At 46.3% G+C, this 27,198-nt stretch overlaps 1 protein-coding gene across 2 annotated transcripts in view; it reads right to left on the bottom strand.

The window, feature by feature from the left end:
- Kcnn3 (potassium channel, calcium activated intermediate/small conductance subfamily N alpha, member 3) overlaps positions 1-27,198 on the bottom strand; it is a 153,274-nt gene that overhangs the window by 21,787 nt on the left and 104,289 nt on the right. The window contains exons 4-5 of one of the 2 annotated variants that reach the window (XM_013015147.1): positions 6,215-6,259; positions 1,428-1,569 (exon numbers count right to left, since the gene is read on the bottom strand). In XM_013015147.1, the coding sequence (XP_012870601.1) occupies positions 1,428-1,569; positions 6,215-6,259 (187 nt within the window). The remainder of the gene's footprint in view (positions 1-1,427; positions 1,570-6,214; positions 6,260-27,198) is intronic. The other variant, XM_013015148.1, reaches the window with a different exon arrangement.

Consider the following 27,198-nt stretch of genomic DNA (forward strand, 5'->3'; position numbering starts at 1 on the left):
TGTCCACCAAGTCAACCTGAGAGGCAACCAAGGCTAAATAGGACAGAGAGTTCTAGCCCAGGTTGGCATTTAACTGAGGTCCTCTTTTCTCCTGCAGACAGGAATCAAAGAAAAGAGGGTCTGTCATGGCTGACAGGAGGACCAAAGTGGGAGGGAGCTCTGAAGGAAGGACTTCATAGCCTCAAGATGGGGCACAGAGGGGGGCTGCCCTGGGGAGGGCTGTGGCGTTCACTCATGGAACCCTACACCCAAGTCCCAAAATACCCTATCCATGCCATGCACTCACCCCTGCTGCCAGCCTCGTGTCTCCTTCTCCCTAGACTTAGATGTGTGGCTTCCTCTTCCAGCCTTTACTCCTCTTCCGAAAAGAGGGTCTCTGGGGCTCTGATGCTGTGACTCTGAGGAGCAGTGTGGTCTCTAGCCCTCAAAATGCAGCAGAACCACTAGAGTCTTTCTAAGTCATAAGCAGGAGCTGCTGAGGCTGGGGACCCCATGGCCATGGCCAACATTGGCCTCAGGTATGGACTCTCATTGCTTACCAAGCACTTTCACATCAGTCACTTCCTGTAGGCTCAACCACAAGCCAGCCAGGACAGTTCCACCGTATACTGGAGGGGGCAAGGCTCCACAGGCAAGCACCTGGCTCAGGGGTCACAATGAGGGACCTGAGTGGAAATTCAGGCGATGCTTTTGACACCCTGCCCCCATACCATACTTCAGTGGTCCTGTGATGGGCAGGAGTATGCACCTTCCAGAGCTGGTGCTGGGTCCTGGGGCGAGCTGAGCTATAGGCATTGGAAGGATGCAGGATCCCTATAAGGCACCTGGGGATGGAGTTGGTCTTGTCAGGTTCCAGTGCTGCAAAGGACTTGGCACTCAGAGTTCAGGACCTCACTTACAGTGGTATGGAAGCCACAACCTGGGAAAGTCAAGAGCTGGCCAGAGCTGTGTAGCCAAACCAAGACATAAGCCAGTGGCCAATGTCTAGGACACTGGTCCCTTCAGGCTGGTTAATTGTTCTTTCTCTAGTCACTCTGTGAGTTTCAGATGACTTTGATCAGAAATAGTGTTAAAGTCTGCAGGACCCAGGGAACAGGAAGGAAACAAGTCGACCACAAGTCTTAATGCTCATGAGAGATGATTAGAAGGTCAGTCTTCCTGAGCTCATTTGTGAATGGACTCAAGTTAATCACAGGTGTTAACAACCAGGACCTTCTTCCTCCTTTAGCAAAGTAAGCTGCAAAATGAGAAACCACTGAACATTTTACATCTGCTTCTACGTGCAAGGGGGTATGCATGCAGGCCTCTTAACTAGGGGCTGTAGCCCTGCAGCCCAGCTAGGAAGGCCTATTCTGTGTTCAGTAAAAGGCTCTGTTCTTTGGAAGAACTTGGGGGTAGTAGGGTCACGTGCAGAGGCAAGTACTCACCATGATGCCAGTGAGAAGACAGACACCTTTCCCACAGTATGTGTGGGGCACCATATCCCCATAACCAATGGAAAGGAATGTGATGGAGATGAGCCACATGGCACCCAGAAAGTTACTAGTTACGTCCTGTTGGTCATGGTACCTGCCAAGGGGAAGACAGGAGTTAGTTGATTCAGCTGCCATGGCCGGGGGTATTGGCTGTGGACAAACCTGGATGGGGAGGGGGGAAGAAATGAGATATTTTACTGAAGAGAGGATAGCCATCATGGTGGCACACACCGATCTTGTTAAAGATGCCACTGAAGATGACATAGCCATGCCCACCCAGAGCTGCCTGCAGATTACCAGCCTCCAGGCCCCCACTATGAGCTGGGCTCCAGAGACAAAATGTTTTCTCATGATTCACATCACATTGTAGACATCCTTTATTGTTGCTAAGATAGCTTTGGATGAAATCATGCAGTAATAAAATTTAAATTTTTTTTCTTCCAAGCCGACAGTCTAAATGTATGTGGATATGATTAATCTAAAAACCACAAACTCTTGAACAGGGAAAATGTAAAAAAAAAATTAGTCCCCAAACAGCTAGTGATTTCTAAGAACGTTGATGGATGCCAGGGCGGGTACCTCTCTCAGAGATGTGGGGCTCTCTGGGAGCCAATTCTCCAGGCACTAGCGTTCCAGGGGTATCCACAGAAGCCTAGCACCCCTTCTGAACTGGACAGATGCTCTTCTCTGCTCTTCTCTGACCTGGGAGCATCATCCCTACTTTCTCTGCCTGGAGGCCCATTCTACTTCATCTCCTAGCCTGGGGCTTTCAGTCCTGGAGGATGTTCCTTGGAAGAAGCAGACATGTTCTGAAAGCTAAGGAATTGGGTAGATGGGGCAACTTGGGGAAAGGAGAGGGTAATGACCTTGACCTAAATATACCAGGCTTAGTCAGAGTTAGCCTACTATGAGATCCTTTCCACAAACTCATGTGTTGCTCAGGTGATGGTGGAGAGAAGTGGTGCCTTTAAGGAGTAATGAAGCCATAGGGGCTCCTTTCTCAAGAATGAGATTCAGGCTTTTTTTTCAAAGCAGGATGATGTAGCAGCCTGTTTTGCCTGCCCTTCTGCCTTCCACCATGTGAGGACACACACTCCTCTCCTCTAGAGGATGCCATCTCGGAAGCAGAGGACAGCCCTCACTAGATACCCATCCTGCTGGTACCTTGATCTTGGACTTCCATCCTCTTGAACCGTGAGAAAGAAATTTCTTTTCTTTATACGCTACCAGACTGTTTTGTTCTGTGATGGCGGCACAAGCAGACTAAGATAGCTCCACAAAGGAGCCAGGCTTGATTCTCCCCACCCAGTTCCTGGAACTTGGTCCTTGTCCAGGGAAGGGGTGCTCAGCTGGGAGTGAGCTGAATCAAAGCCCAGATTTCAACATGAAGGGCAGCAGAACCGTCTGACTGCAGGCTGGAGTGAGAGGACTAGTGAAAGAGGGCCTGTTTCCAGAACATTCTCTGACTGTATGAACTTGAGCCGCACACACTAGACTGCATTCAATCCCATGGGCAAACCACTCCTTGATAAAATTTCCCAGTCACTTGAAGGTCACTGGGTGGAGAAGTTGAGCTAGCTCAAGAAGCACTGACTACCACCAAAAGTGTTTGTTGTGCCCTCAATGTCTAGTGACCCATAAGTCTACAGGAAATAGCCATGCAAACCAGGTCCATTTGAAGGTGGGTCTTGAGATATGTTTCTATTTAGAAGTGAGGGTCAAAGCAGGCCGGGCATGGTGGATCATACCTGTAATTCCAGCTACTTGGGAGGTAGGACTGTGGTTTGAGGTCAGCCTAGGCAAAAGGCTAGCAAGACCCTATCTCAAAGAACAATCAGTTCATGGTAACAATACTCCTAGTGTTAGCTATGTTGGAGGCTGCTCACAGCATGACCCAGGCAAAAGCATGAGATACAATCTGAAAAAATAACTAGAGCAAAAAGGACTGAGGGGGCATGGGGGAGGGGGCGCTGGGAAGGTGGCTAGAGTGGTAGAGTGATAGAGTGGTAGAGTGCTTGCCTCACATGTATGAGGCCCTGGGTTCGATTCCTCAGCACCACATAAGCAGAAAAAGCCAGAAGTGGCACTGTGATTCACCGTGGTAGAGCGCTAGCCTTGAGCTGAAGAGCTCAGGGACAGCACCCAGGCCCAGAATTCAGGCCCCATGACTGGAAAACAACAACAAAAAAAGGACTAGGGGCATGGCTCAAGTGATTCAAATAGTAGAGTGCCTGCCTAGCAAGCAGAAGGCCCTAAGTCCAAATCCCAATACTGTCAAAAATAAAAATTAAATCAAATAAAAGGAGTAATAACAAGAACAAAAGGGGCATCTATATTATGGAGCACCATTTATGTGTGGCTGGCACTTTGAACACACATTGTACAGGGAAGCAACTGCAAGCACAAAGAAATGGAGTGACTTTCCCTAAGACATACAGACTACGCTCCTTTTACTGCGCCATTCAGTGTGAGACAGGCACAGTGACTAGCATGTTTCTAGGAGAATGACAAAGCCCCTTAGTACCATTAGCAGGGAGAACATGTTTGGATGCTATAGAACCTGCAGTTCTAGGATCAGACATTTGTATTTGGTTTTGGAGAGCTTGAAAGTGGTTTTAGCTTCCTGGGCAGAGGGGGATGACATGACACAGCTTACTGGGAAGAATGGTCTGTGCTGAGCAGATGGAACACAGAGGCAGTGAAAAGATCGAACACAGGTTGGGGAGGCAGGAGAGAAGCAGGTGGGCAAGGCTAAGGGGAAGGCCTATTACCACCTGAGCCCAACCCTGCATCATCATTGGGCTGTCCAGCCTCAACTTGAGTCTTCAACAAGCAACAATGGGGCAGCATTGGTATTTCTATTATGGTCAGCACACAGGACTGCCTGGCTCTTTTGGGGGCAGCTGAAGAGCATCGTTCCTTCTCCAAAGTGCTACTGAGAAGATGGCATTTATTTCCCATTACTCCCTGCTTCACATGGGCCTTGGCCTTGCTCTGCTGCCACCTCAGGGCCCTGGCTGGCTTCTATTTTCCCTTCCCTATGCACCTCCTCTCCCCAGAGATGGCCCATGTCTGCTTTTCTGGCTATCCTTAAGAAGCAGAGGCCAGGACAACTCTATTTGGACCCCCCAGGATTGAGCCTGCTCCTGAATCAGTGTACCAGCCCTATTCCAGGTCTGACATAACCTTGGACAGGCAGCTGCCCACTGTCCTGCCCTGCCAGGCCCTCGGGCCCACATGCTGTAAGGAATGGTAGCAGGTCCTGGCTCTACGGCTCTGTGCTGTGAAATCAGGCAAGACTCAGTGTTGAGGGTAGGAGGGGGACACACAGAAGGGAAAAGACTTAGAAGACAGCCCACACCACAAGCCAGCAGCATGTAAACAAATGTCACAGAGCCATAGCCAGGGTCAGCCAGCATTTGACGGAAGGAGCATTTCCTGGGAGAATGAGTGTGGGTCAGGTCTGAGGACACTGAGATTTATTAGTGAGGAGTGAGTCATTGAGACTGAGTGGCTTTGCTAGGTTCCAGTCCCAGTTCTACTGTAAGTAGTTCCATGGCTCTGGACAAGAGACTAACCCCCTCTATGACTCAGTTTCCCTGTCTGCTGATGGGATGATTAAGTAAAATAACCACGAGCAATTTTAGGCCAATGTAAGAGCTTAGCCTGGGCCAAGTGCTCACTACAGGTCAGCAATGGCTGCTGGTGCTGGGAGGGGCAGGTGTTACCAGTCTAGGCAGGGGTATAGACTCACAAGTATCATGGTAAGGGTGCCCATGGGGGGTGGCAAGGCTTTCATGGGGCTGTCTTGAAGTTTAGGTGTGAGCACTATTGGACACAGGGGCAAAAAAAATCTATAGTAAAGTCACTAACAAAGAAGGGGCTGAAGACACTTGGTAACTGAGAATGACTCTTCTAGCAGCTATATGCAAGACTGATTAGAGAGGTCAAGGCCCAGACAGGACACCTGCTAGAAGGTTTGCAGGCACCCATCATGGAGCAACCAAAGTAGGAGGCCAGGATTTAATAGGTGGCCTGTACACTAACAAGTCTGTCATTGGTTTATTGTGCTCATAGGTCTTTATTGTCTTTTCTTTGCAAATCCTGCAGCTTTGACTAACTAATAAATATCCCCTGGTGGTTGGGCTGCCCTGAGGATCATGCCCATCCTGTTCATGTGTAAGAGGACTCCTAAAAGAGAGATTAGAGATCCAATTAAAAATTAAAAATGTAGCAACTGCTAGTTTGTGTCAATAATAGGGCTTGGACTCAGGGCCTAGACACTGTCCCTTAGCTTTTCGTTAAGGCTAGTCCTCTGGCACTTGAGTTACAGCTCCAGTTCTGCCTTTTTGCTGGTTCATTGCAGATAGGAGTCCCACGGACTTTTCTGACCAGGCTAGCTTTGAATCACATTCTCCCATCTCAGCCTCCCGAGTAACTAGGATTAGGTGTGAGCCACTGGAGCTCAGCAATGTCTCCTTCTAAGGCTGATAATTTGGTTTACTGCTTTCTTTCTCTTCTTCTTGTTTTGGTAAGTTTCTTTTTATGTCCTTGTGGGTTTCGTTATCTTAGGACCCATTGGTGTGTGTGCTGCGAATGTCATTGATCATTGATTTTCCAGCTTCAGTGACCTCTCCTCAGGTGGGAGCTACAACAGAGGCAGAGGTAAATTGGACATGCCTCCAGCTCTCTTGTGGCGTGGAGCATCGTCACGGAGATAAGACATGCATGCGACTCACCAAGCAGGAAGTGATGAGCGAGAAAGCCGCACTGGTGATTCAGGACTGTGGGAGTAGAGAGGAGGGAGAAAACGTTTCTAAACCTATTCACAATTTTAGAATGTCACAAATTCACGTACTAATCCCATGCTATTTTTTGCAATAGAGAATTGGGGGAAGGGGAGAACAGGTCCATGTTTTTCTTTAAGGGCTACGAAAGGAAACCAAGTTTTTCTTTGAGTTTAAGAGCAAATGCTTTAGTTATTATCTTCAGGGAGTGGACCATAGTTTCCATTTTTAATATAAAAAATAAATTAGAGATAAGAAAGAGTATATGACTTGGTAAAAATGGTGGATTAAATACTCATGATTACTCTTTGTGTGTGTGCAATCCTGGGGCTTGAACTCAGAGAATGGGTGCTGTCCATGAGTTGTTTTGCTCAAGGTTAGTGCTCTACCACTTGAGCCACAGCTCTACTTCTGGCTTTTTGGTGCTTCATTGGAGATGAGACTCTTACAGATTTTCCTGCCCAGGCTGGTTTTGAAGTGTGATCCTCAGATTTCAGTCTTCCTGAGTAGCTAGGATTATAGGTGTGAAACACTAGTACCTGGCTTCATCCTTACTTTGCTCCCTTAAAACTGCTACTTTTAAGCCAAGCACCAGTCGCTCATGCCTATAATCCTAGCAACTCAGGAGGCTGAGATCTGAGGATTGCAATTTGAAGCCAGCCCAGGAAGAAAAGTCCCTATAAGACTCTTATCTCCAATTAACCACTTAAAAACCAGGACTGAAGCTATGGCTCAAAGAGGTAGAGTGCTAGCCTTGAGCAAAAGAGCTCAGGAAGAGCACCCAGGCCCTAAGTTTAAGCCCCACAACCAACAAAAACAAAAACAAACCCTCCTATAACCAAGCAGCCAGAAATCCCCAGATATCCAAGGAAAATCTAACATTAGTGACACAGACCAAAATCAGACAATTAAACACCGACCGAAAAACGAATAGGGATCATCTATAGACTATTCACTGGGAAGAATTTAGGGAAAAATCCTATAATTAATGTTGTAAGAAAGGAAAAATAAGATGTTGGAACCATGAAGCAAGAATGGAATTTTATACAAAGAAAAGTCTCCTTAGTGGGGCTAGAAGATAATTAAAAATTATCCCCCAAAAAGCAAAAAAGGAGAGAATAAAAATGGAAAGTACACTGGGAATGTTAGTGGTAGAGTACTTACCTAGCATGCAAAAAGCCCTGGGTTCCATTCCTTAGTACCACATAAACAGAAAAAGCAAGAAGTGGCACTGCGGCTCAAGTGTTAGCTTTGAGCAAAAGAGTTTAGGGACAGAGCCCAGGCCCTGAGTTCAATCCCCAGGACTGGCAAAAAGAAAAAAAAGAAAAATATGAGAAAATTAGTGGATAGTCTACTGATTTGAATAACAATATTTTTAGGAAGAAAAAACTAGAAGCTGAGCACCAGTGGCTCCTTTTTTTTTTTTTTGCTTAGCTACTCAGGAAGTTGAGATCAAATTTTGAGGCCAGCCTAAGCAGCAAAGTCCATGAGACTAAATAGCCTTAAAAAAAATCTGGGCTGTCATGTGCTAGTAGCTTACACCTGTAATCCTAGCTATTCAGGAGGCTGAGATCTGAGGATCATGGTTCAAAGCCAGCCCAAGCAGGAAAGTCTGTAAGATTCTCATCTCCAATTAACCATCAAAAAGTGGAAAGTAGCCAGGCAGCTACTCAGGAGGCCGAGATCTGAGGATCATGGTTCAAAGCCAGCCCACGCAAGAAAGTCTGTGAGACTCTTATCTCCAATAAACCACCAGAAAACCAGAAGTGGCATTGTGGCTCCAGTGGTAGAGTGCTCACTTTTAGCTGAAGAGCTGAGGGACAGCCCCCAGGCCCAGAGTTAAAATCCCACAACTGACCAAAAAAAAAAAAAATGTGGAAAGTATATCTGTGGCTCAAGTAGTTGAATGCTAGCCTTGAGCAAAGAAACTCAGGGACAGCACCAAGGCCCTGAGTTCAAGCCTCCAAAATATAATACAATAACTGGAGGGAAAGCAAAGAGGAGGAGGAAGAAGAGCAAAAGAAGAAAACAAACAATTCCCCAGAACTGAAAAGCTTGGGTTTCTAAAACAAATACCCACAATCCACACAGCACAGTGGATGAATATAAGAAATTAAGGTACATTATTGTGGAAGTTCCCGACACCAGAGAGAAAGAAGAACCTTCCAGAGGGAGAGGGGGTAGGGAAAGGGATAGGGGACAGAGGCAGGACAGGGAAGCAAGGTCAAATATAACAGTTAGAAATTAGAATGACTGGGCTGGGAAGGTGGCTCAGTGGTATAGCACTTGCCTTGCATGTCTGAGGCCCTGGGTTCGATTCCTCAGCACCACATAAGCACAAAGAAAAAAGCCGGAAGTAGTGCTGTGGCTCAGCACTAGCCTTGAGCTGAAGAGCTGAGGGACAGCGCCCGGGCCCAGAGTTCAGGCCCCATGACCGGACCCCCCCCCAAAATAAAGAAATTAGAATGACTTCAGACTTTTCCATTGCAACACTAGAAGCTAGAAAACTATGGAACGAAGCCTTCAAAATTCTAAGGAAAATCCTTTCCAAATCAGAATGCCAACTGACAGAGATGAGAATCCAGAAGCAGCTTGATTAAGTCTGAGGGTGGAATGAAGACATTTTAGGGGACACAAGGCTCTTGTAGGTCTGTTTGCTTCTTGAGTAACCTCCCTCAAGAAGCCAGCTCAGGGAGTGCTCACCAGGGCCAACAGGTAAACCAAGGCAGAGAAAGACAAGGGAAGGATAACATCCAGCAGGATAGAGAAGGCCAGGGTGCTGGAACAGGAAGTTCTTGGGGGACAGCTGTGATGCAGGCATGGAGAACAGCCAGTCCAGACTGGAGCAGGTGGGAAGGCTCTGGGGGATAGACAAGCTGACGTACCTGAACTTTCTGAGAAGACATTTAGACAGCTGCCAGAATTTGGGATTGAATTAGTGATAAATACATAGAAAACTAAGCAAATGAACAAACATGTTAATTAACTCTTGAAAAAAAATGACAAGTTCTACAGGAAAAGTTATCATATTTTACTACAAGGCTCAACTATGAATAGAGTCAAATTAGTGTTGCTTCAGTAAAGTAAACACTGATTACTAATTTAACCACAATTAGGATGCAATTATAAAAGTATGGGGGACAGGAAGAGTTGAAAGGAAGGGAGGGAGCTAACAGCTCATATTCCACACGTGAAGTGAACAAACATTTAAAACATGTAACATTTAGTTAAGTTACGAGGCATGAAGAAAAAACAAGCATCCACAAGGGCTCCATCCAATGCCATACATTACATCTGCCTGTGTGTTCTCACCATTCCTGCCCCCCACCTACCTCAGGTAAATGTTATCCTGAATTTCATGTTGATCACATCCTTTTCCCCACAAAGCTTCCGTACAAGTAGGATTACCTAAACTGAGTCTCACATCTTGCCTGTTTCTTTGGTTTCATTTGGTTGAGACAGGGTCTCACACTATAGCCCAGAATTAGATTCTGCTGTCTCTGTCTCCTGAGTGCTGGGATTTCAGGCATATGTCACCAGGTCAGGTTCCTTCTACTTGTTTTCTGAACCTTATAAAACAAAAGTGACACCAACTACCAGAATGTGGCAGGCAGCCACTAAAATGACCCCTAATATTTCCTTCCTCCTGAGGTATTCACAAATCTTTGCGATCCTTTCCTTTTGAGGTTGAGCTGGACTTAGTATATTTTCCTGATGAATCAAATGTGGCAGAAGCAATCGATTTGTACTTCAAAAGTTAGGTTAGATTGTGGCTTTGGCCTTGGGCTCTCTCTCCTTTGCTCTCTTTTGGATTGCTCTTCCTAAGAGAAGCTACCACCATGTCTCAACGCAAGCAAGAGAAGAGGCCCACAGAGCAAGGGACCACAGCCTGCCAACAACCATCAGTGCACTTGGAAGCAGAAACTCTAAGCCAAGCAATGAGATCCAAGAGAGGAGAAAGCAAGCCCTGGCATACAGCCCCCATCATCTCCTGAGAAACATTGACCATTTAAATTGTCCTGGAATTCTTGACCCATAGCAACTGTGAGATACTAAATATCTATGGTGGTAAGCTGCTAAGTTTGGGGGAATTTGTTATGCAACAATGTATAACTAATATAGTGAGCTCTTTCAAAAAAGTCTCTGTAGGTATATAACTAACAATGGATTTAATGCTTTGTAGGGTATGGGCCTATGTGACTCCATTAAAAAACTGTCATCCAAGATGTCAGTAACAGTATTCTACCAGAGGGGGTTAATGTCAACAAGAGTGTTGCTCCCAACTTTTCATCAATAATCCCTCTCATCTTAAATTCTTGCCAATCTTGTGAGTGAACTAGTCTTACCATGTTTGTCATCTGTGGAGTATCATTGACAACTTTTGTCCATTTTTCAATTGGTTTGTTTTTGTCTTTCCCTTATTGATTCCAGTTCTGGAATCAATATAATCTGGCCAATTGTACATTATCTTTTTATTATCTTTATAGTATTTCTGATAAATACAAGTTTTAAATTTCACTGGAGTTGTCATCTCTTTCATAATAATTAGTAACTTGAATGATCTTTAAAGAAATCCTTCCCTGTTTAACATTGTGAGACTTTCTTTAAGATGTTTTACAGTGTTATCTTTTAGTGGGGCATGATAATGCATGCCTCTCATCCCAGTACTTGGGAGGAGGCTAAGGCAAGAAGATCATGAGCTGGAGGCCAGTCTGCGCTATATAGTGAGACCCTGACTCTTGAGAACTATAACAAAAAATGTTCTTTTTTCACTTAAGTATGATATCATTTTTATGAAGCTGAAAAATCTTCGTTTTGTGTATGGCATGAGATTGGGGTGCAGCTCCAGTTGTTCACATGGATAACCAATGGTCTCAGCTCCATTTAATGTTAGCCTTCTAACTTCCATCTACTCCCCTCCCCCACTGACTTTCAACTCTGCCTTACAGATATTCTATGTGGAATTCATATATTTCTCAGTTCCTCATTCTATTCAACTGGCCTACTAACCCTGAAGTTACGTAACAGTCCTCTTTGCAATCTTTCTGGGTACCTTCTCAGGATTTAACATGTAATAAGTGCTCACTAAATGTCTGTGAAGTAAATGTGGCCTGCTGTTCTGTCCCCTTGTGGAAATGAAGCTTGTTTCAGTAACTCAGAGAAGCATGCTAAAATGACCTCCTCAGCAGATAAACTTTGGTCAAAGTGACTGCCAAATTCTTTGGGCTTGGAGCTGGTTGTCAGTTATTAATAAGAACTCAGCTTCTTGACACTAGCTGAAACCTGTTACAGGAATAGGGTGATAAAAACTAAAGCCCAAGTGAAGTGACTGCACTTCTGCCTTCCTTTCCAAAGGCATCTAATGGTGTTTTGTTTTGTGTTTTCCTTAAAGACTCTTCACACAAGAGATATGATGGTGGTTTGTTTGTTGAAACAGCAGGAATTAAGTAGGAGTGAGATCTTCTACAGAAACCCATATGAATGATACTTGGTCCTCAGCGTGGGGCCAATCAGGCTGTTTGGCCAGGCTCTAGGGCCAGACCAAATGGAGTTTTTCTCCTTGGTATCTATCTACATGACTTTATCTTTAGTTTCCCCATCTATAAAAGGGATGTGTCTTATGCCAACTCCCACAGAGTTCCTATGAGGGTTAAATGAGCCAATATTCATAAGACAATTACAGCATCGCCTGACATGTAGTTGAAGAAATGTTAGCTTACTGCTATTTGATGACCATCTTGCATGTAGATGGTGTCAGCTTCACTCGGCATAGTTGAAGGAACTTAGGACCTGGAGCCCAAAGACCATTCTCCACACCCTTAGCTTGTGACTTTGAGCAAATCCTGACCTTCAAGTTCAGGGAGGCAGGTGTGATCACGTCTGCCCTGCCTATCTCACTGGCACAAATTCCAAGGATCTGTCAGCCGTCAGTGTGTGACACAGAAAGAGGCGTGTATCTGCCTCTCCAAGAGCCTCCTACTTGCGGCTCTGTCCTAGTGACAAGGGCAGCTGTTTAGGACATAGAGAAGGGCAGGCAGCAGACACTGCTGTGCAGGAAAACCCAACTCCTCCCTCGTTCTTCCTTCCCTCTTCCTTGTCCCTCTGTCCTCTGGCTGGACCACAGCCCCTCTCTATTTCCATCAAATTCCATCAGCTCTACCTTCTAAAGATTTCCACAGTCTGGTTCCCAGGTCTGCGCCATCCTAGTCTAGCCCCTGTCCTCTCATTTGGACCATTGAGCTGTTCTCTAACTGATCTCTCTGCTTTTTTTTTTTTTTTTTTGGTTGGTCATGGAGCCTGAACTCTGGGGCTGGGAGCTGTCCCTCAGCTCTTCAGCTCAAGGCTCGCGCTCTACCACTGGAACCATAGCGCTACTTCCGGCTTTTTTTATTTATGTGGTGCTGAGGAATCGAACCCAGGGCCTCATGCATGCAAGACAAGCACTCTACCACTGAGCCACCTTCCCAGCCCCGATCTCTCTGCTTTTGTCTGCTTCCTTCCCCAGTATATCAGCACTGAGCAGCCAGAATGGGCCTTTCAAAGACTATGACAAGCATTTGTGTATCCTTCAGAATAAAATCCAAGGCACAAAAGTCAAAGTTCTTCCAGAACCAAAAGACATCACTTTAGACCTCCTGGGGCCTCTCTGAGCCCACCTCCCATGGGCTGCCTCTTCCCCCATCTAGATCCTATTCAGTTTTTCTACTTGGGACTCCTGTCTTCCCCCTGGAAGTCCCTCCCTTGGACCTGAGCAGGTTTTGGCTCAAATGCTAGCTTCTCAGTAAGGCTTCTGGCACACCCGAGGTGTGCCACCCATCATGCCCCAACTCTCTATTGGGGGCATTCTTTTCTTCAGCACATCTCTGCTCCCATTGTAATATAGATTTGGCTTGTGCTTATTAGCTATCAACCCCTGTTAGAATATAAGCGGCAGGAAACAAAGACTTTTTTTTCTCTTCTGTACTTGAACAGAGAGCCTGGGCACTATCTGGGCCTGCGCTGCTTTTTTGAGCCACAACTCCAGCTTTTTGGTGGTCAATTGGAGATAACTCACAGACTTCCCTTCCAGGGCTGGCTTTGAACCATGATCCTCAGATCTCAGCCTTCTGAGTAGCTAGGATTACAGGCGTGAGCCCCCAGTGCCTGGCAACTTCTTTAATTTTTTTTCATTGCTGTATCTTTATTGCTTGATAGGTATCTGTCAATTGCTTAAAGAAAGAATCCAGGAAGGACCCCTCTGAGTCTGTAGCAAGCAGGAAAACATGGTCAGCAAGACAAGGGTTGTCACCTTGACTTCACAATGAAGAAATGAGAGGCTTAAGGCTAGACAAACTTCTCCAGGCAACTAGGTAGACAGTCTGGGACTGAAACCTGCAGTTATGTGGATCCCAGAAACAGCAGTTACAGTGAGCAGGGCCTGAGGTGGAGCAGGGCAGCATCCGTGCCTAGGCAGGAACTGCACTCCCCTGGCAGAGACCTTACCTATAGCCTGATGGTACAAGCCATGTGTGCCTGGCTACTGCCAGCCTGGAGGAGGAGCCTGAGAAGCCAGTCCTGAAGGGGAGACATTTCATCAAGTCCCAGGCTTTATTCCCATCTCTGCCTTTGTCTATATCTCCAACATAACCAAAGACCTTTTTATCAAGTTGTGCAAGGGCCTGTGATTCTAGCTTTGTGGGGAAAAGCACCATTCCCCTAGGCCTTCATGAGCCTTAGTTTAGAAGCACTGGAGAAACATCTGAGGTGTGGGAAAGGGCGTCGCTGCAATTCAAAGACAGCTGAGAAAGCAATGGCTTAGGGTGACTTCCATTCCAACCACAGGTGAATTCACATCAAGGCCAAGAATTTGCTATTTTCTCAAACACAATCTCACTTCTAAACATCTTAAAAGATAAAATAAAAGGCTTTGGTGTTCTGGGGCTGGCCACAGTACTTGAGACCACGTGCCACGGTACATGCATCAACTGCTCCTTCTGTCCCTTCACGCTCCTAGACTGTGTCCTATTTTTCAAGAGTTGGCTCTGAATTTAGGAAAATAAGAATGTATCCTTTCTACCAGGTAATTCAAGGTAACAGCCTTGGATCTTTCCAAGGCAAATCTAAATCTAGTCCTTTATTTCCAGCTCCAAGAGCGAACAGCAAGAGTGCAAGGCCCCCGAGTATATCTGAAAAGCCAGAAAGCCAGCACTGTGACAACACAATTCTAACACAGCTGTGGCTTAAGGACAGATGGACACAGCTCATTCTCTCTGCAAACACGGGGCTTGGTTGGTGTGGTTGTCTATGGCAGAGGAGATGGCCCCTCTATTCCTTATCAAGGTTATATGTGGAGATTTTAGATCAACGACGGAAAAGTCTGAACATCTGGGTGGTGTCACACCTCTGGAGGCCATGGTGATGACATCTAGATGACAAGGCCAGCTGAGCTTTTCTGGGTTGTTTCTCTTGTCTAGGTCTCTTCACCTCTGTTCTGTTCTGTTCCCCCAGCCCATCCCCCACACCTTGTCAGAGGAAGCCCCATTTGAGAGAAGCCAGCTGCCCCTCCCTCTCCAGTCCATTCTCAGAGGGGACCGCTGTCGACCTCTCTGGATGGTTATTAAATTAAAAACCAGATGGCTCATCTGGCAAAGCCTTCCGAGTGAGTTTCTCAATTTGCAATGTTTTCTTTCTTCTTATTAAAAAATATTTCCATGTTTCCTGATTTGGAAATGTTTAATAAAATGCATGAGAATGGAGAAAAACAATATGTTTGGGAGAAGCCTTGTTCCCATGGGAAGCAGTTCTTCTGCTGGATTTGGGGGTGCTGTGGTGGAGACACATGAGCAGAGACCAGCAGATGGGGTTTCAATCCCAACACTGCCACCTGTTCACTGGGTGGCATGGGACTCTGTGAGTCCCGGGCTTCCCTCCAATAAAACAAAAGCCTGTGGAAGCTCTCCTGGCATGGCGTGGGTGAGCACATGAGATACGAAACAAACTCTGCACAGCTCCTGGCATCCATTGGGACTTTAATAAACTAGTGTATTCAGTCAGCCAACAGGAGTGAGCCCCCAGCTATGTACCAGGTTTGGTGTCTGGTTCATGAAGCTTATGGTCCTGAGAAGATTGCTAATGCAAAGCAACACCAAAGCAGAAACACAAAGCCACCTACAACTGGGACAACTGGCTGCTACGATGTAGCAAAGGGCAGTGGGACTTCTCGGAAGATCTCACATTTGTTCAAAGCCACTTAGGAGGTACCAGACTGTGGTGGAAGGGGCCCAGGTGAAGGGATGAGCTCAAGGAAAGAATGAGGCAGGTTGGGCAAGCCACAGAGGGAAAGGCGGGGTACGTAAAGAAATGCTCTCTCCAGGTCACCAGCACTGGACTTTAATAAGCAGAGACACAGTGAGTATGGTGGTGCCCATCTGTATCCTAGCTACTTGGAAAATGGAGGTGGGAGAATCATAATCTAAGGCTGGCTTGGGCAGAAGGATGAGACCGTATTGGGGGGAAAAAAAACTAAAAAGAAGCAAGAGGACTGGAGATGTGGTTCAAATGTGAGGCCCTGCATTCAATCTCCAGTACCAAAAGCAAAAACTAAATCAAAAAAGAAAACACACATGCACAAAATCCCTCACCAAGCCACATGAACACTTTGGCTCAGTCGGCCTGTGCCTGGGGTATCACCTAGAGCCCTTAATCCCTCACTTCCTTCTTTTTTTTCTCCTTAGCTCCTTCTGTTCTCTCTCCCCATCTTCCTCCTTTCTCTTTTTTCCCTTTGAAACATGACTCCTACCTCATCTCTCTCGTCTCCCCTTTAGTTCATTCAGTCTTTCCTGGAGAAGCCACAATGGGGTATCCATGTTCAGGGAAAGAGGGTTTCTGCTAGTGAATGATTGTTCCCCAGGGGAAGCCAGCTTGCTGGCTTCAGGATGGCTTTGGTTACACCTGCTGGATTGTCAGACATAGGGAGCAGAAAATGGAACAAGACTGGGTCCCTGTTCTGGGGAGCCCTGTGGGAGGTGAACAGGGAAGGTGACAGCAGGAGTTGGTACCTAGGTCTGCCAACAGTGGGCATCTTTGGGGGCACAGCAGATGAATCAATTGATACCTAACCCTACTTGTTAATCTAACTCTGCCTGCTGCCCAGGTCCCCTCTAGACCCTTTTCCTCTTCCCCCTCCTACCTGCCACTCAGCTAGGATCTCAGCACTGTTCTGGAGCTTTCTCCAGCATCACTCCACATCCAACCAGTCCAACTCCTCCAGCTCTCTCAGGCTGCCTCTCATGCTGCCTCTCAGTACCACCACCCTGGTGGACACACACGTGTATTACTGCAGCATCCCAGTGCTGATGACACAGTGCTTCTCTTGCCTCTTGGTTGTCCTATGCTCTCCTTGGGGTTCCTCTTCTCTGCAGCCAGGGAACTCTGTCCTAAACACAAGTCCCTCTCCTGTTCCAATCCCAACAGTGCCTCTCACTGGCCTCGAGGTGATGCTTGCAGCCTCTGTACGCAGGCCTGCCAAGATGTAGATTCTCTCCCTACTCCTCTCTCCCCTCTCCTTCTCTCTCTGTCTCTCAGACTAACAGTGGTTGAAAAAATCTACCTTTGGGAACAATTTCCTCTTTTGTGTGGTGGTGTCCAGGCTGGTCCTGTGAGGATCCCCCTCTTGCTGTCTGTGAACTATGATCTGAGGAAGGCTGAGACTTGAGCTGGACCTGATGGGAATGATTTATAATGTGGGGCACAAGACAGCAGAAGCTGGGGCTCTGAGTAGCATTTATCTTGCTTTGCCACAATAAAAGGAACAAATAAATAAGGCGGAGGAACTGCTGGCTTTGACAGAAGGGCCTCAGACTGGCGAGAAGATACCTGCCTGCCTCTCTAAGCCTTGAGGCTAGGGGAAGGCTCTCCCTTATACCTCTGCAAGAAGCTGCTGCTTCTCTATCTAAGTCTGTGATGCTTCTGCCCCTGAGCTCAGTTCATGCTAGGCCCTCCGCTCAGAGTCTCCTCGGGCAGAGGAAACTGCCTTATCTAGAAAGCCGTCCTGGATCAGTGCCCCTGTGAACCCCATAGCCCAGGCTCTTCTTGATCACGTTGCCCAAGGTATCAACCTGTGTGGTCTGGCTAGGTCCTGCTCTGTGTCACCCCACCAGGAAAATCTGCTGAGGGAAGCTATGAATGGACCAGGGCTCCTGAAAGGTGACATTTAAACCTGGTCTCATCACATGCACTCGCGTATACAGACACACATACACATATGCATGCACACACATGCACGCACATGCACACGCACACACACACACAGCAGGCCTCTTCTTTCTGTTTAAAGTCATTCTGGGTCTCTGCTTTCTCTCACAGATGCTGGCTTTGGTTTTCATTCAGTTCCATCCACCCAAGGCGTCCGTCTGCCCCCTGTGAGGTTTATCCCTTCTAGTTGAGCCTTTCCTGACACCCGCCATCAGTCACAGAGCGTGACTCGGAAGCAAAGGCCCTTGAGAGTGCTTACTTCTTATATACAGAAACAACCACACAAGTAGTTGGGATTCTTGAAAAATATTTCCTCCGAGATTCTAGAAATGATTTACTTCTCATCTCATTTTATTCCTGGGCCTATCTCTGTGAAGTAGGCAGGGCCGGATATTAGCTTTATTATAAGAGATAACCACCATTATCATCATTTATCAAATGCCAACAGTGAGAAGTGGGCCAAAACTTTTATGTGTGCTATCTCAATGAATCCTCACAAAAACAAGATTCATAACGGCCATTCTCACTTTCCTAAGAGAGAAATTTGGACCCAGCTCGATGAGAGAATTTGCATAAAATAATCTATGGAGTGGCAGGCCTGAAGTGTGAGCCTGGCTTTCCCCGAGTCCACACATTAGGCCTCTGAGAAAGCCAAGGCCCAGAGAGATTACTGGGGACTTCCCCTTCTCAGATCTCGGAGCCTGGATCTGTATTACAATAAGCCGTGTTTCACAGAGGGAGCAAGGCAGAGCCAGGGCAGCCCTGTTCAGCAGAGTGGGTTGTGCACCCTGCGGCTCCCCCAAGGCCATTCAGAGACTTCAATGGGAATGGCGCCCCCTGGAGGGAAGTGCTGCGGAGGCAGTGGTCCATAGAGCTAGAGCTCCATAGAAAAGAGGGGTATTTTATACCCCTCGGTGGTGTTTTATAGATGGTATTAAAAGCAGGCATCTCACCAGGTGAGCAAATAATATCACGGAGGATGCAAAAGAGCAGCATCACCTGGGCAGCGTTAGTGTGGGAAGGAGGTGGGGATCACCTACCCTGTGGACAAGAACAAAGAGAAACAGAGGCTGGGAAAGGCCTGGGAAAGGAGCTGCCTTGTTTCTGTTCCCCAGAACAGTGGAGCATCCAGGGTGGGCGTTGGGAGCTCTAGCTGGGAAGCTTCTCCTGCCACTGAGAAGAGTGGGTGCTAATGGGGGAACCCCCGAAGTCAGGGTGAATGGGAGAATTCCAGTTTGGCAGAGGCTGCCAAGGGCACCAGGGGAAGGTCTAGGCTGAGCCCTGGTGGCCTGGGAACACAAATAGCTCTACTCTAATGTAGGGACATAGCTGTGGGGCTCTGCAGACTGCAGGAGGCTCCCTAATCATAAAGAAGGCAGAAGCCTGTTCCTCTAACCTCTTTGCACAAGCTGGCACACATCCCATTGTCTGGAAGTGAGCTCTGGTTATGTGAAGGGTGATTGAGTCTGGTAGGGAGCATATTCTTGAGAGCTGATCCAGGCCTACCTGTCCCACTGCCAACTCACTCAGACTGTGGTTGATGGAATTAATGGGAAACTTCTTGAACACATCAGAAATAATGGGAATGCTGAAGCTCACTGCTCTATGGAGAAGAGAATGGAGACAGCCAGTCACATGCCCAACTTCCTCTCCCTCTTCTCCAAGAAGGCTTTCTTGCTGGAGGAACTTCTACATCCTGGGAACTGGCATGTCCAAGGCCTAGGGGAGCAGCTTTTGGAAAGGAAGACCCCAGGTTGAGACTCAGGCCAAGCAGATCCAACACCCCTCCCTGCTCCTCTCTGCAGCCCTGGAAGCAAGAGGAAGGATACAGCTGCAGACAGGCTGCCCTCAACATCAGAATTCCATCTGGTTTTTGAATGGGGAGGGGAAAAAGACAAAGGAGCAAGAAAAGAGGAGATGGCCCATCTAGAGGCTGCATTCTGGCTGCAGGAGCTGGAGAAAAACTGGGAAACCTTGCTGTACATCACATAGTTCTGCATTCTCATCTGGGAAGGCAGAGGTAGTGTCCTGCATAGGGTAGAGGGGTGGGGGATGTTAGGGGGGGGGCGATCCAGCTCAAAGGCTTTCCCTAGATAGTAGGTGATCACAGCACCGGAAGTGCTACAGTGGTCTCTGCCCACACAATGGGGGCATCACCCCAGAGGCTGGGAAGCCCTCCACTTCTAGTTTTTTTTTTCCAGGAAAATTCCAGAACAGCCATGTGCCTGTGGTCAAAGGCCTAGGTGGCAGGGGCTCTGCCTAGGGATGGGGATCAGGTTTGTGTCTCAGAATCTGAGTCTTGGGCTCCTTCTAATTCAAAAGCCTTCATTCTGGTCAGATCAGGAGATGGAAGCGAGCAAGGGGACAACTGGGGTCAAGTTCAATGGCTTTCTCATCACTATGCTGCCTCTTCCCCTCCATGGACACCAATCATGCGAGAAAGATCCTCCTCTGGGTAGAAGCTGTGTGACTTTAGACATTACTTTTCTTCTCTAGGCCTTGTTTTCCTCACCATAGAATGTGAGATTTTGGTTCTGGAGCCCCTTCCCAGCTCTAAGCAAAATATTTCTTGATGGAACACTATCTCTTTCCTCTCCTCTTGCTGGGGCAGCCAAGCACCTTTCCAGTCAGGCGGCCTACAGCATCTCTTGGAACAAGAGAAGGCCAGAGGTCAACTCAGGTGGAAATGAGCAAGCAGCTTTCACCTACGGCTAGTCCTGCTTCAATTAGCCAGGGCAGGCAACTCCCAAGTCACACAGCCCCAAGCTACGGCTTCTCCCCACTGACCATGGCCGCAAGAGGACACAGCAGGGCAGGTTGCTGCCATGGCCATCATGGAAGGACAGGGAAGGCTTCACTCAGTCACACCAAAGCCGAGGTATCTATTGGTCCATCTTCTGTCCTTCCTCTTCCTCATGACCCCAGAGAGGCTCTGGACCCCTTGGTCCCAGTGTCTCTGCTCCCTAGCTGATTCAGAGGAAGCTGCCACATAGAAGGTGTGCACTGCATGTTGCCAGGCAACAAAACGCTACTTGAAAACTACAGCCCATCTCTGACACTTCATAGGGCTGCAGGAGGAGCCGGCCAGGGAACAAAGGAGAAGAGAGACGCTGGCGCTGAGCAACTGCAGCAAGCAAATGAAAGCCTCAGAGGAGTGCCAACAAGCAAGCAGGAGGGGAGGAGATGGCGGGGAGACAGACAGTGGGGAGCCACCTGGTGTGGGGGGAAGCTCCCCCAAAGGCTTCCTCCGTTCTGTGTTCTGTCAGATCTGATGTGACTGGAGATGAAGCTGGGGTAAGGAAGATGAGAAGGGTGACAACGATGACAATGTCTTCCCTGAACACTTTCTCTGCTGTTGGTTTCCCCTTTTATCTGACAAGTGGTTTTTATTAACCTTCCCTTGATCAGTAGCACACTTCTCCTCCAACCTGCCAGGAAATAGGATTATCCTTAAAACAGAGATCGCAGCTGGGCGCTGGTGGCTCACACCTGTAATCCTAGCTACTCAGGAGGCTGAGATCTGAGGATCGAGGTTCAAAGCCAGCCCAGGCAGGAAAGTCTGTGAGACTCTTATCTCCAATAAACCACCAGAAAACCAGAAGTGGCACTATGGCTCAAGTGATAGAGTGCTCACCTTGATCTAAAGAGCTGAGGGACAGAGCCCAGGCCCAGAGTTCAAGCCCCACGACCAACAAAAAAAACAACCAAAACCCCCCAAAAAACAGAAATCTCCACTGCCAACCTCATCTGTTTACCAAACAAAAGTTCTCTCCATTTGCTGGGTAGCTTAAGTAAGCACCTTGGGTTCTGAGAGGATCCAGAAGAGAAGGAATCCTAGAAACTTCCACTTCCCAGTTCCTAAAAGTGTCTTCACAGACCTTGGGAAATGGCAGACACCATACATGGAAAGACCATGAACTCTCTGACAGCATCCCTTATTCATGCAAAAAACAAACCAAAACAACAACAACAAAAAACATTGCCAGGTTTCTGTGAGGCTGCCTCTCTAGTGGATCTTACAGTATGGATTTACCACCCACTGTGGGAAAGACAATGACACAAACAACTTCATACCCTAGTATGGAGAGGGTCCTCTACTGCTCTTGTCCTATTTTCCAGTCAACGAAAAGGAGACGATACCATAAAGGATGATTGTAAGCGTTAAGTAGGATGGCACATATCAAAAATCAGCACTTAATAGGACTGGAAGTGGGAGGTGGTATATGCTGGTAATCCCAGCTACTTGAGAGGCAAAAGTCAAAGGATCATTGGCTAAGGTTGGTCCCATGAAAAAGCATGAGACTCTACCAGAAAAATAAACTAAAACAAATAGCTGGCGAAGGTGAGGTGGTTTGAGTGATAGTCTAGTAAGCACAAAGGCTCAAGTTCAGACTCTGGAGCTAAAAGAAAGATCGAATGAGAGAAGAGAAGGCAAGGGAAGACAAGGGAAGAGAAGAGGAGAGGAGAGGAGAGGAGAGGAGGGGAGGGGAGGGGAGGGAAGGGAAGGGAAGGGAAGGAAAGGGGAGGGGAGGGAAGGGAAGGGAAAAAGAAGGCAGCCAGCACTTAGCAAGTGATGACTCCTTCTCTCTAAGCTTGAGGTCAACCTTAGACTCACTGCCAATACCTGGGCTCAGCCTCACCCACCCTCCAGCTTGCTATAATTGTCTTCAGTGACAAGTGGCTAATCTCAGGAGACTAATTTCTGAACTGATGAAAAGCCTCAAGACATAACTTATCCCCTAAATAACATCCATAATTTAAATCATAAACAATAACAGAAAAGCAAATTAAGGCTGCTGGTAACTAAGTGGTGAGATGATTTTAATGTGTTAAATTTGACAAAATAATTATAAAGCTACTATCTGGCTTGCTAGAGTGACACGGACTGACCGGATGAGGTTCACTATGTAGGTGATGACTGCATTACTTTGGGTTTATATTTTCTCCCCCCACCCCTTCCACTGAACATTGCCTTGGTGGCATCCGGGGACAACGGTCTGTTTCTATCTGTACTCACTAATGAGAAGTGATACTCAGAAAAAAAAATAAAATAAAATTACTACTTTTCTATTGCACCAATTTTTTTTTCTGGAAACCAGACTGCATTCCCTCAAAAAGAAAAAAAAAAAAGAAAAAAAAACCCAAACTGGTTAAATCACCACACAGCTCAAACTGAAATCAAAATACAATTCACTTTGCACATTGTGTTCCTTCTCCTTTTTTCCCCAACACTCTGTCTCCCTAACACAACTCCTCAATTTCACAAGCACCCCGAGAGCCCCGTAGCAGGCAGGGAGGATCCACAGGTCCCAGGCCTCTGCCTACCATCAGGAGCCAGAACTTATCACTTAGCCTCACTGAGGGGCCCTGTCCTGACCCATGAAAGAGGAGTCCAGGCTCCCTTTCTGCCTGCTCACTTCATGGGGCCATGGCGAGAAGCAAAGAAGCACGTATCTTTTTTCCTGACTATCCAGCTTCTCGTGGTTTCTCTTGTTTGAACATCAGGATGTACTTATAGGAAGCAGGTAGAGTGGGCTTATCTCTATCCTGAAGATCAGGAGCATTGGGTCCAACAAAGGAAACCACTCAGAGTTTGTCAAGAGCCAGAGACAATCACAGGCAATTATTTATTCCAGGGGAAAGTGGCTTGTCCAGATTCACACAGTAGGTCCATAGCTAAGCTAGGTTATGAACCGAGACTTGTGCTCTTCCCTCCCTCCCTTCTTCCTTCCTTCCTTTCCCTACTTCCTTTCCTTCCTTCCCTTCCTCCCTCCTTCCCTCCCTTCTTCCTTCCCTCCTTCTATTCCTTCCTTCCTTCTTTCCTTTCCTCCTTCTCTGACTCCTTTATCCCTCTCTCTGATGGCTTTATTTCTTTGATACAGCGTCTCACTATGTGACCCAGGCTTCCTTCCACCTCTCCAACTTCTGGGAGCACTAGAATGACATGAAGTATACACTGGTGACTTGGACCTTGTATGTAGAAATGTGAAGTGTTATCATCATGATGGCTAGCATCATTGAAACTGAACTCAACTGTGGATATATTATGGTGGATAATGGGTGTGGACAGTAAGGGCCACAGGCGCTACATTAAAGAGCATGGGCTGAATGTTGTAAATGAACAATGGCAGGGTTCTGAGAGGTAGCAAATGGAATGCTTCTCGTAATAGGGAAATTGAAAGTCAGACAAGCTACCTGGATGGCTCAGGGTAAGATGGCAGGAGTCTGTGCCCAAGGGGTATCAGGGAGAGATGAAGTGAACAGCTATCACTGAAGAAGAACCATAGAGTTGGGTCCTGAAGCAAGGGTTGGGATGGGGGTAGACACAGGCAACCGGGTAGCTCATGATTCTGAGTGGTTTCATAGCCTTCACTTCTGATTAGTACATGAACACAGGAAGGAGCAGGGCTCCCCAGTAATCAAGATCACATTTTTCCATTCATGTAAATGACCCATGAATATTCCTTTTGGGTGACTTTGCCCACTAGTCCCTAACCTTGAAGCTCCCTGTCAGCCCCAAGACCATAGCAGAATGAACCTCATCCCTGCCCTACCCTGTCACCACAGTGTGGGAATCCCATGGGGACAGGTGGTGGGTAGCAAGAAAAGGAAGAGAAATGTGTTCTCATCCCAGTGACCTCCCAGTTCAGCTTCCAGGGTCTGAGGCCAGGTCCCAGAGGATGGAAGAATCTGGATTAAATGAAGAAAGCAAGTCATGTGCTTTACAATTTCCCCTATCTTCACTCCTTCACAACCCACCATCTCTTCTTCTGTTATTTCTGATTTCATAATCATTCTCCTCTTCTCCCTCCCCTTTTCCCCATTCTCCTTTAATTGTTCTCATCTGCAGTGTTTTTGTCCTCTCTCTGTCAGACCAGACACTCCCACAGCATCTCTGGCCTTCCTGATGCAGATGCTGAAGAGCCAATGAAGCCATCTCCTGGAGCACACCTCACCTGCAGCCATCCACATGCCTGGGGTACTGGTTCTACGTACTCCCATAAATGTCCTGAGGCTACAAAGGGTCTGTACCGGAGCCCCGGCTCACATCGCCCTACTGCCTTTTCCACTAAAGCTGCTGGCTGCTAGAGGAGGCCTCGGGACTCTTCAGGGAAAATGAAATGTAAAAACTCACTCATCAACTCCACTTCTCAAACCCTGAGCTCTTAGAGAAGATGCAGAGGCTTTTTGAATAGTATAAAAACCAACATTACCTCTCTCCATTAAAACAAACAAATTTAGGTGTTTATACAAAAAAAATACAATAAAATAATGAAAAGGAAAGCATGGAACATACTACAGATAAAACAATTTAATTTCCATGCGTTTCCCAGACATTTCTATGCATATTCTTCTATACCTATGTGTTTTAAGTGGGTGATTTCCTATACTATTTTGTGCATTCTTTTCCAAACATTACACCATAACTATTTCCTCCACATTATTACAGTTTTCAAATGGTTGGGTTCTTTTTTGTTTTGTTTTGTTTTCCAGCATTAGGGTTTGAACTCAGGGATTTCCACTTTTCTAGCCTTTTTTTTTTGCTCTAGTTATTTTTCTGATAGATCTCTTCCCCCTCCCCACCCAAGACAGATCACCTCCCAAATAAGTGGGATTACATGTGTGTTCTATCATATCTGGCCAAAAAGTTGATTTAAACTGTTGCCTAATAACCTATCATGCAATGAACTATAACTCACTTAACTGTTCAACTCCTAGACATTTACTTAGTGTCTAATTCTTTACTGTTATAAACAGTAGCATGCTGAAGAATAGCAATGTAAATTGATTATTCCATTAAAGCAGCCTTGTAGAAGGCTGATTACTGGATTAAAGTAACACACTTGTACAGGCTTCTGTGACAAATGGCTGTTTTTCAGAAAGATGGTGCGAATTTCCTTCATTCTGCCAGTGGGAGGGAAACAGCCCACCTGTGCCCCTCCTCCCCAGCAATAAGAATTTTCCTCAGCACTGAATTACACCTTTAATTTTTTTTTTCCGTTCCACAGAAGAGAAGGTAATTCTCCTTGCAGTTTTATTTTGTAGTTCTTTGGTTAGTGAGGCCGAGTATGTGTTGTGTGCTTCATTTTATTGGCATTCTGTGTTTCTTCCTTTTTTTTTATTTTTAAGTGAGGAGGAGAGTTCTGCCTTGGATAATGGGGATATTTGGCTCTGATCACTTCTGCTGCAAATATTCTTCCTAGGTAACATTTGCTTTTAAAATAAGTTTATGTTTTTTGAAGGACAGGAATCTAAATATATATATGTATATATATATATATATATATATTATGATATGATATGATATGATCAAATACACTGGTTATTTTCCCCCTTCATGTTTTTTCTCTTCTGATATTTCATGCTTAACAGTTCTTCCTTATCCCAGGATTGATTAAATATTCACTTTGATTTCTGGTTCCTGTTTGTGATCTGAGGGTTTTTTTTTTTTTAGCCTCCAACTCTTTAATCTACCTGGAATTTATTTTGGTAGCTGATGAAAAGTGAGGCTCCAATTTGACTTTTCATCGAAACTTCCAGCTTCTCTATTAACATGTATTGAATAATCTATTGCTTCCAAATTGGGCTTCTTTTTCTTATTTGTGGGTTCCCATGTACTAGGATTTATTTCAGTTTCCATTTTGTTTCATCAATCTGTCATTACTGATTTTTCAGTAATGCCAAATGGAGTTAATTACTTATAGTTTTATAATACTTTTTTTTAACCAGTCCTGGAACTTGAACTCAGGGCCTGGGTACTGTCCCTGAGCTTTTGTGTTCAAGGCTAGTGCTCTAACTCTTTGAGCCACAGCTCTACTTTTGGCTTTTTGGGTTTGTTGTTGTTGTTAGTTAATTAGAGATAAGAGTCTCATAGACTGCCCTGCCCAGTCTAGCTTCCAACTGTGATCCTCAAATCTTAGCCTCCTGAGTATCTAGGATAACAAGCATGAACCATCAGCACCCAACTATAATGCATTTTAATATCTGTAGGGAAAGTCCCTTAGTATACTTTTCTTTCAAAGAGTTCTGCTATTTTGATAGCAGGGTGAAAAAAGCAAGAAGATGAGTTCAAGCCCTAGTACCAGCTTTATTTTGTTTTTGTTTTATTTGTCAGTCATGGGGCTTGAACTCTGGGCTTGGGCACTGTCCCTCAGCTCTTCAGCTCAAGGCAAGCACTCTACCACTTGAGCCACAGCTCCACTTCTGGTTTTCTGGTGGTGTATTGGAGATAAGAGTCTCACAGACTTTCCTGCCCGGGCTGGCTTTGAACCTCGATCCTCAGATCTCAGCCTCCTGAGTAGCTAGGATTACAGGCGTGAGCCACTAGTGCCCGGCTAGTACAAGCTTTAAAAAAAAAAAAAAGATATTTCTGCTACTCTCACTTATTAGTCAGAGCATCCTCTATATTAGTAGTTACTGTCCCTTAAAATTTTGAATTTTGTATTTAACACAACAAAATTTAGTGAAGCTTATTAAAATTTGGTAACATGTGCTGGGCGATGGTGGCTCACGCCTGTAATCCTAGCTACTCAGGAGCTGAGATCTGAGGATCACGGTTCAAAGCCAGCTCGGGCAGTAAAGTCTGGGAGACTCTTATCTCCAATAAACCACTAGAAAACCGGAAGTGGTGCTGTGGCTCACACGGTAGAGCACTTGTCTTGAGCTGAAGAGCGCAGGGACAGCGCCCAAGCCCAGAATTCAAG

Source organism: Dipodomys ordii, unplaced genomic scaffold (assembly GCF_000151885.1).
Source record: "Dipodomys ordii isolate 6190 unplaced genomic scaffold, Dord_2.0 Scaffold26, whole genome shotgun sequence".
Classification (NCBI taxonomy): domain Eukaryota; kingdom Metazoa; phylum Chordata; class Mammalia; order Rodentia; family Heteromyidae; genus Dipodomys; species Dipodomys ordii.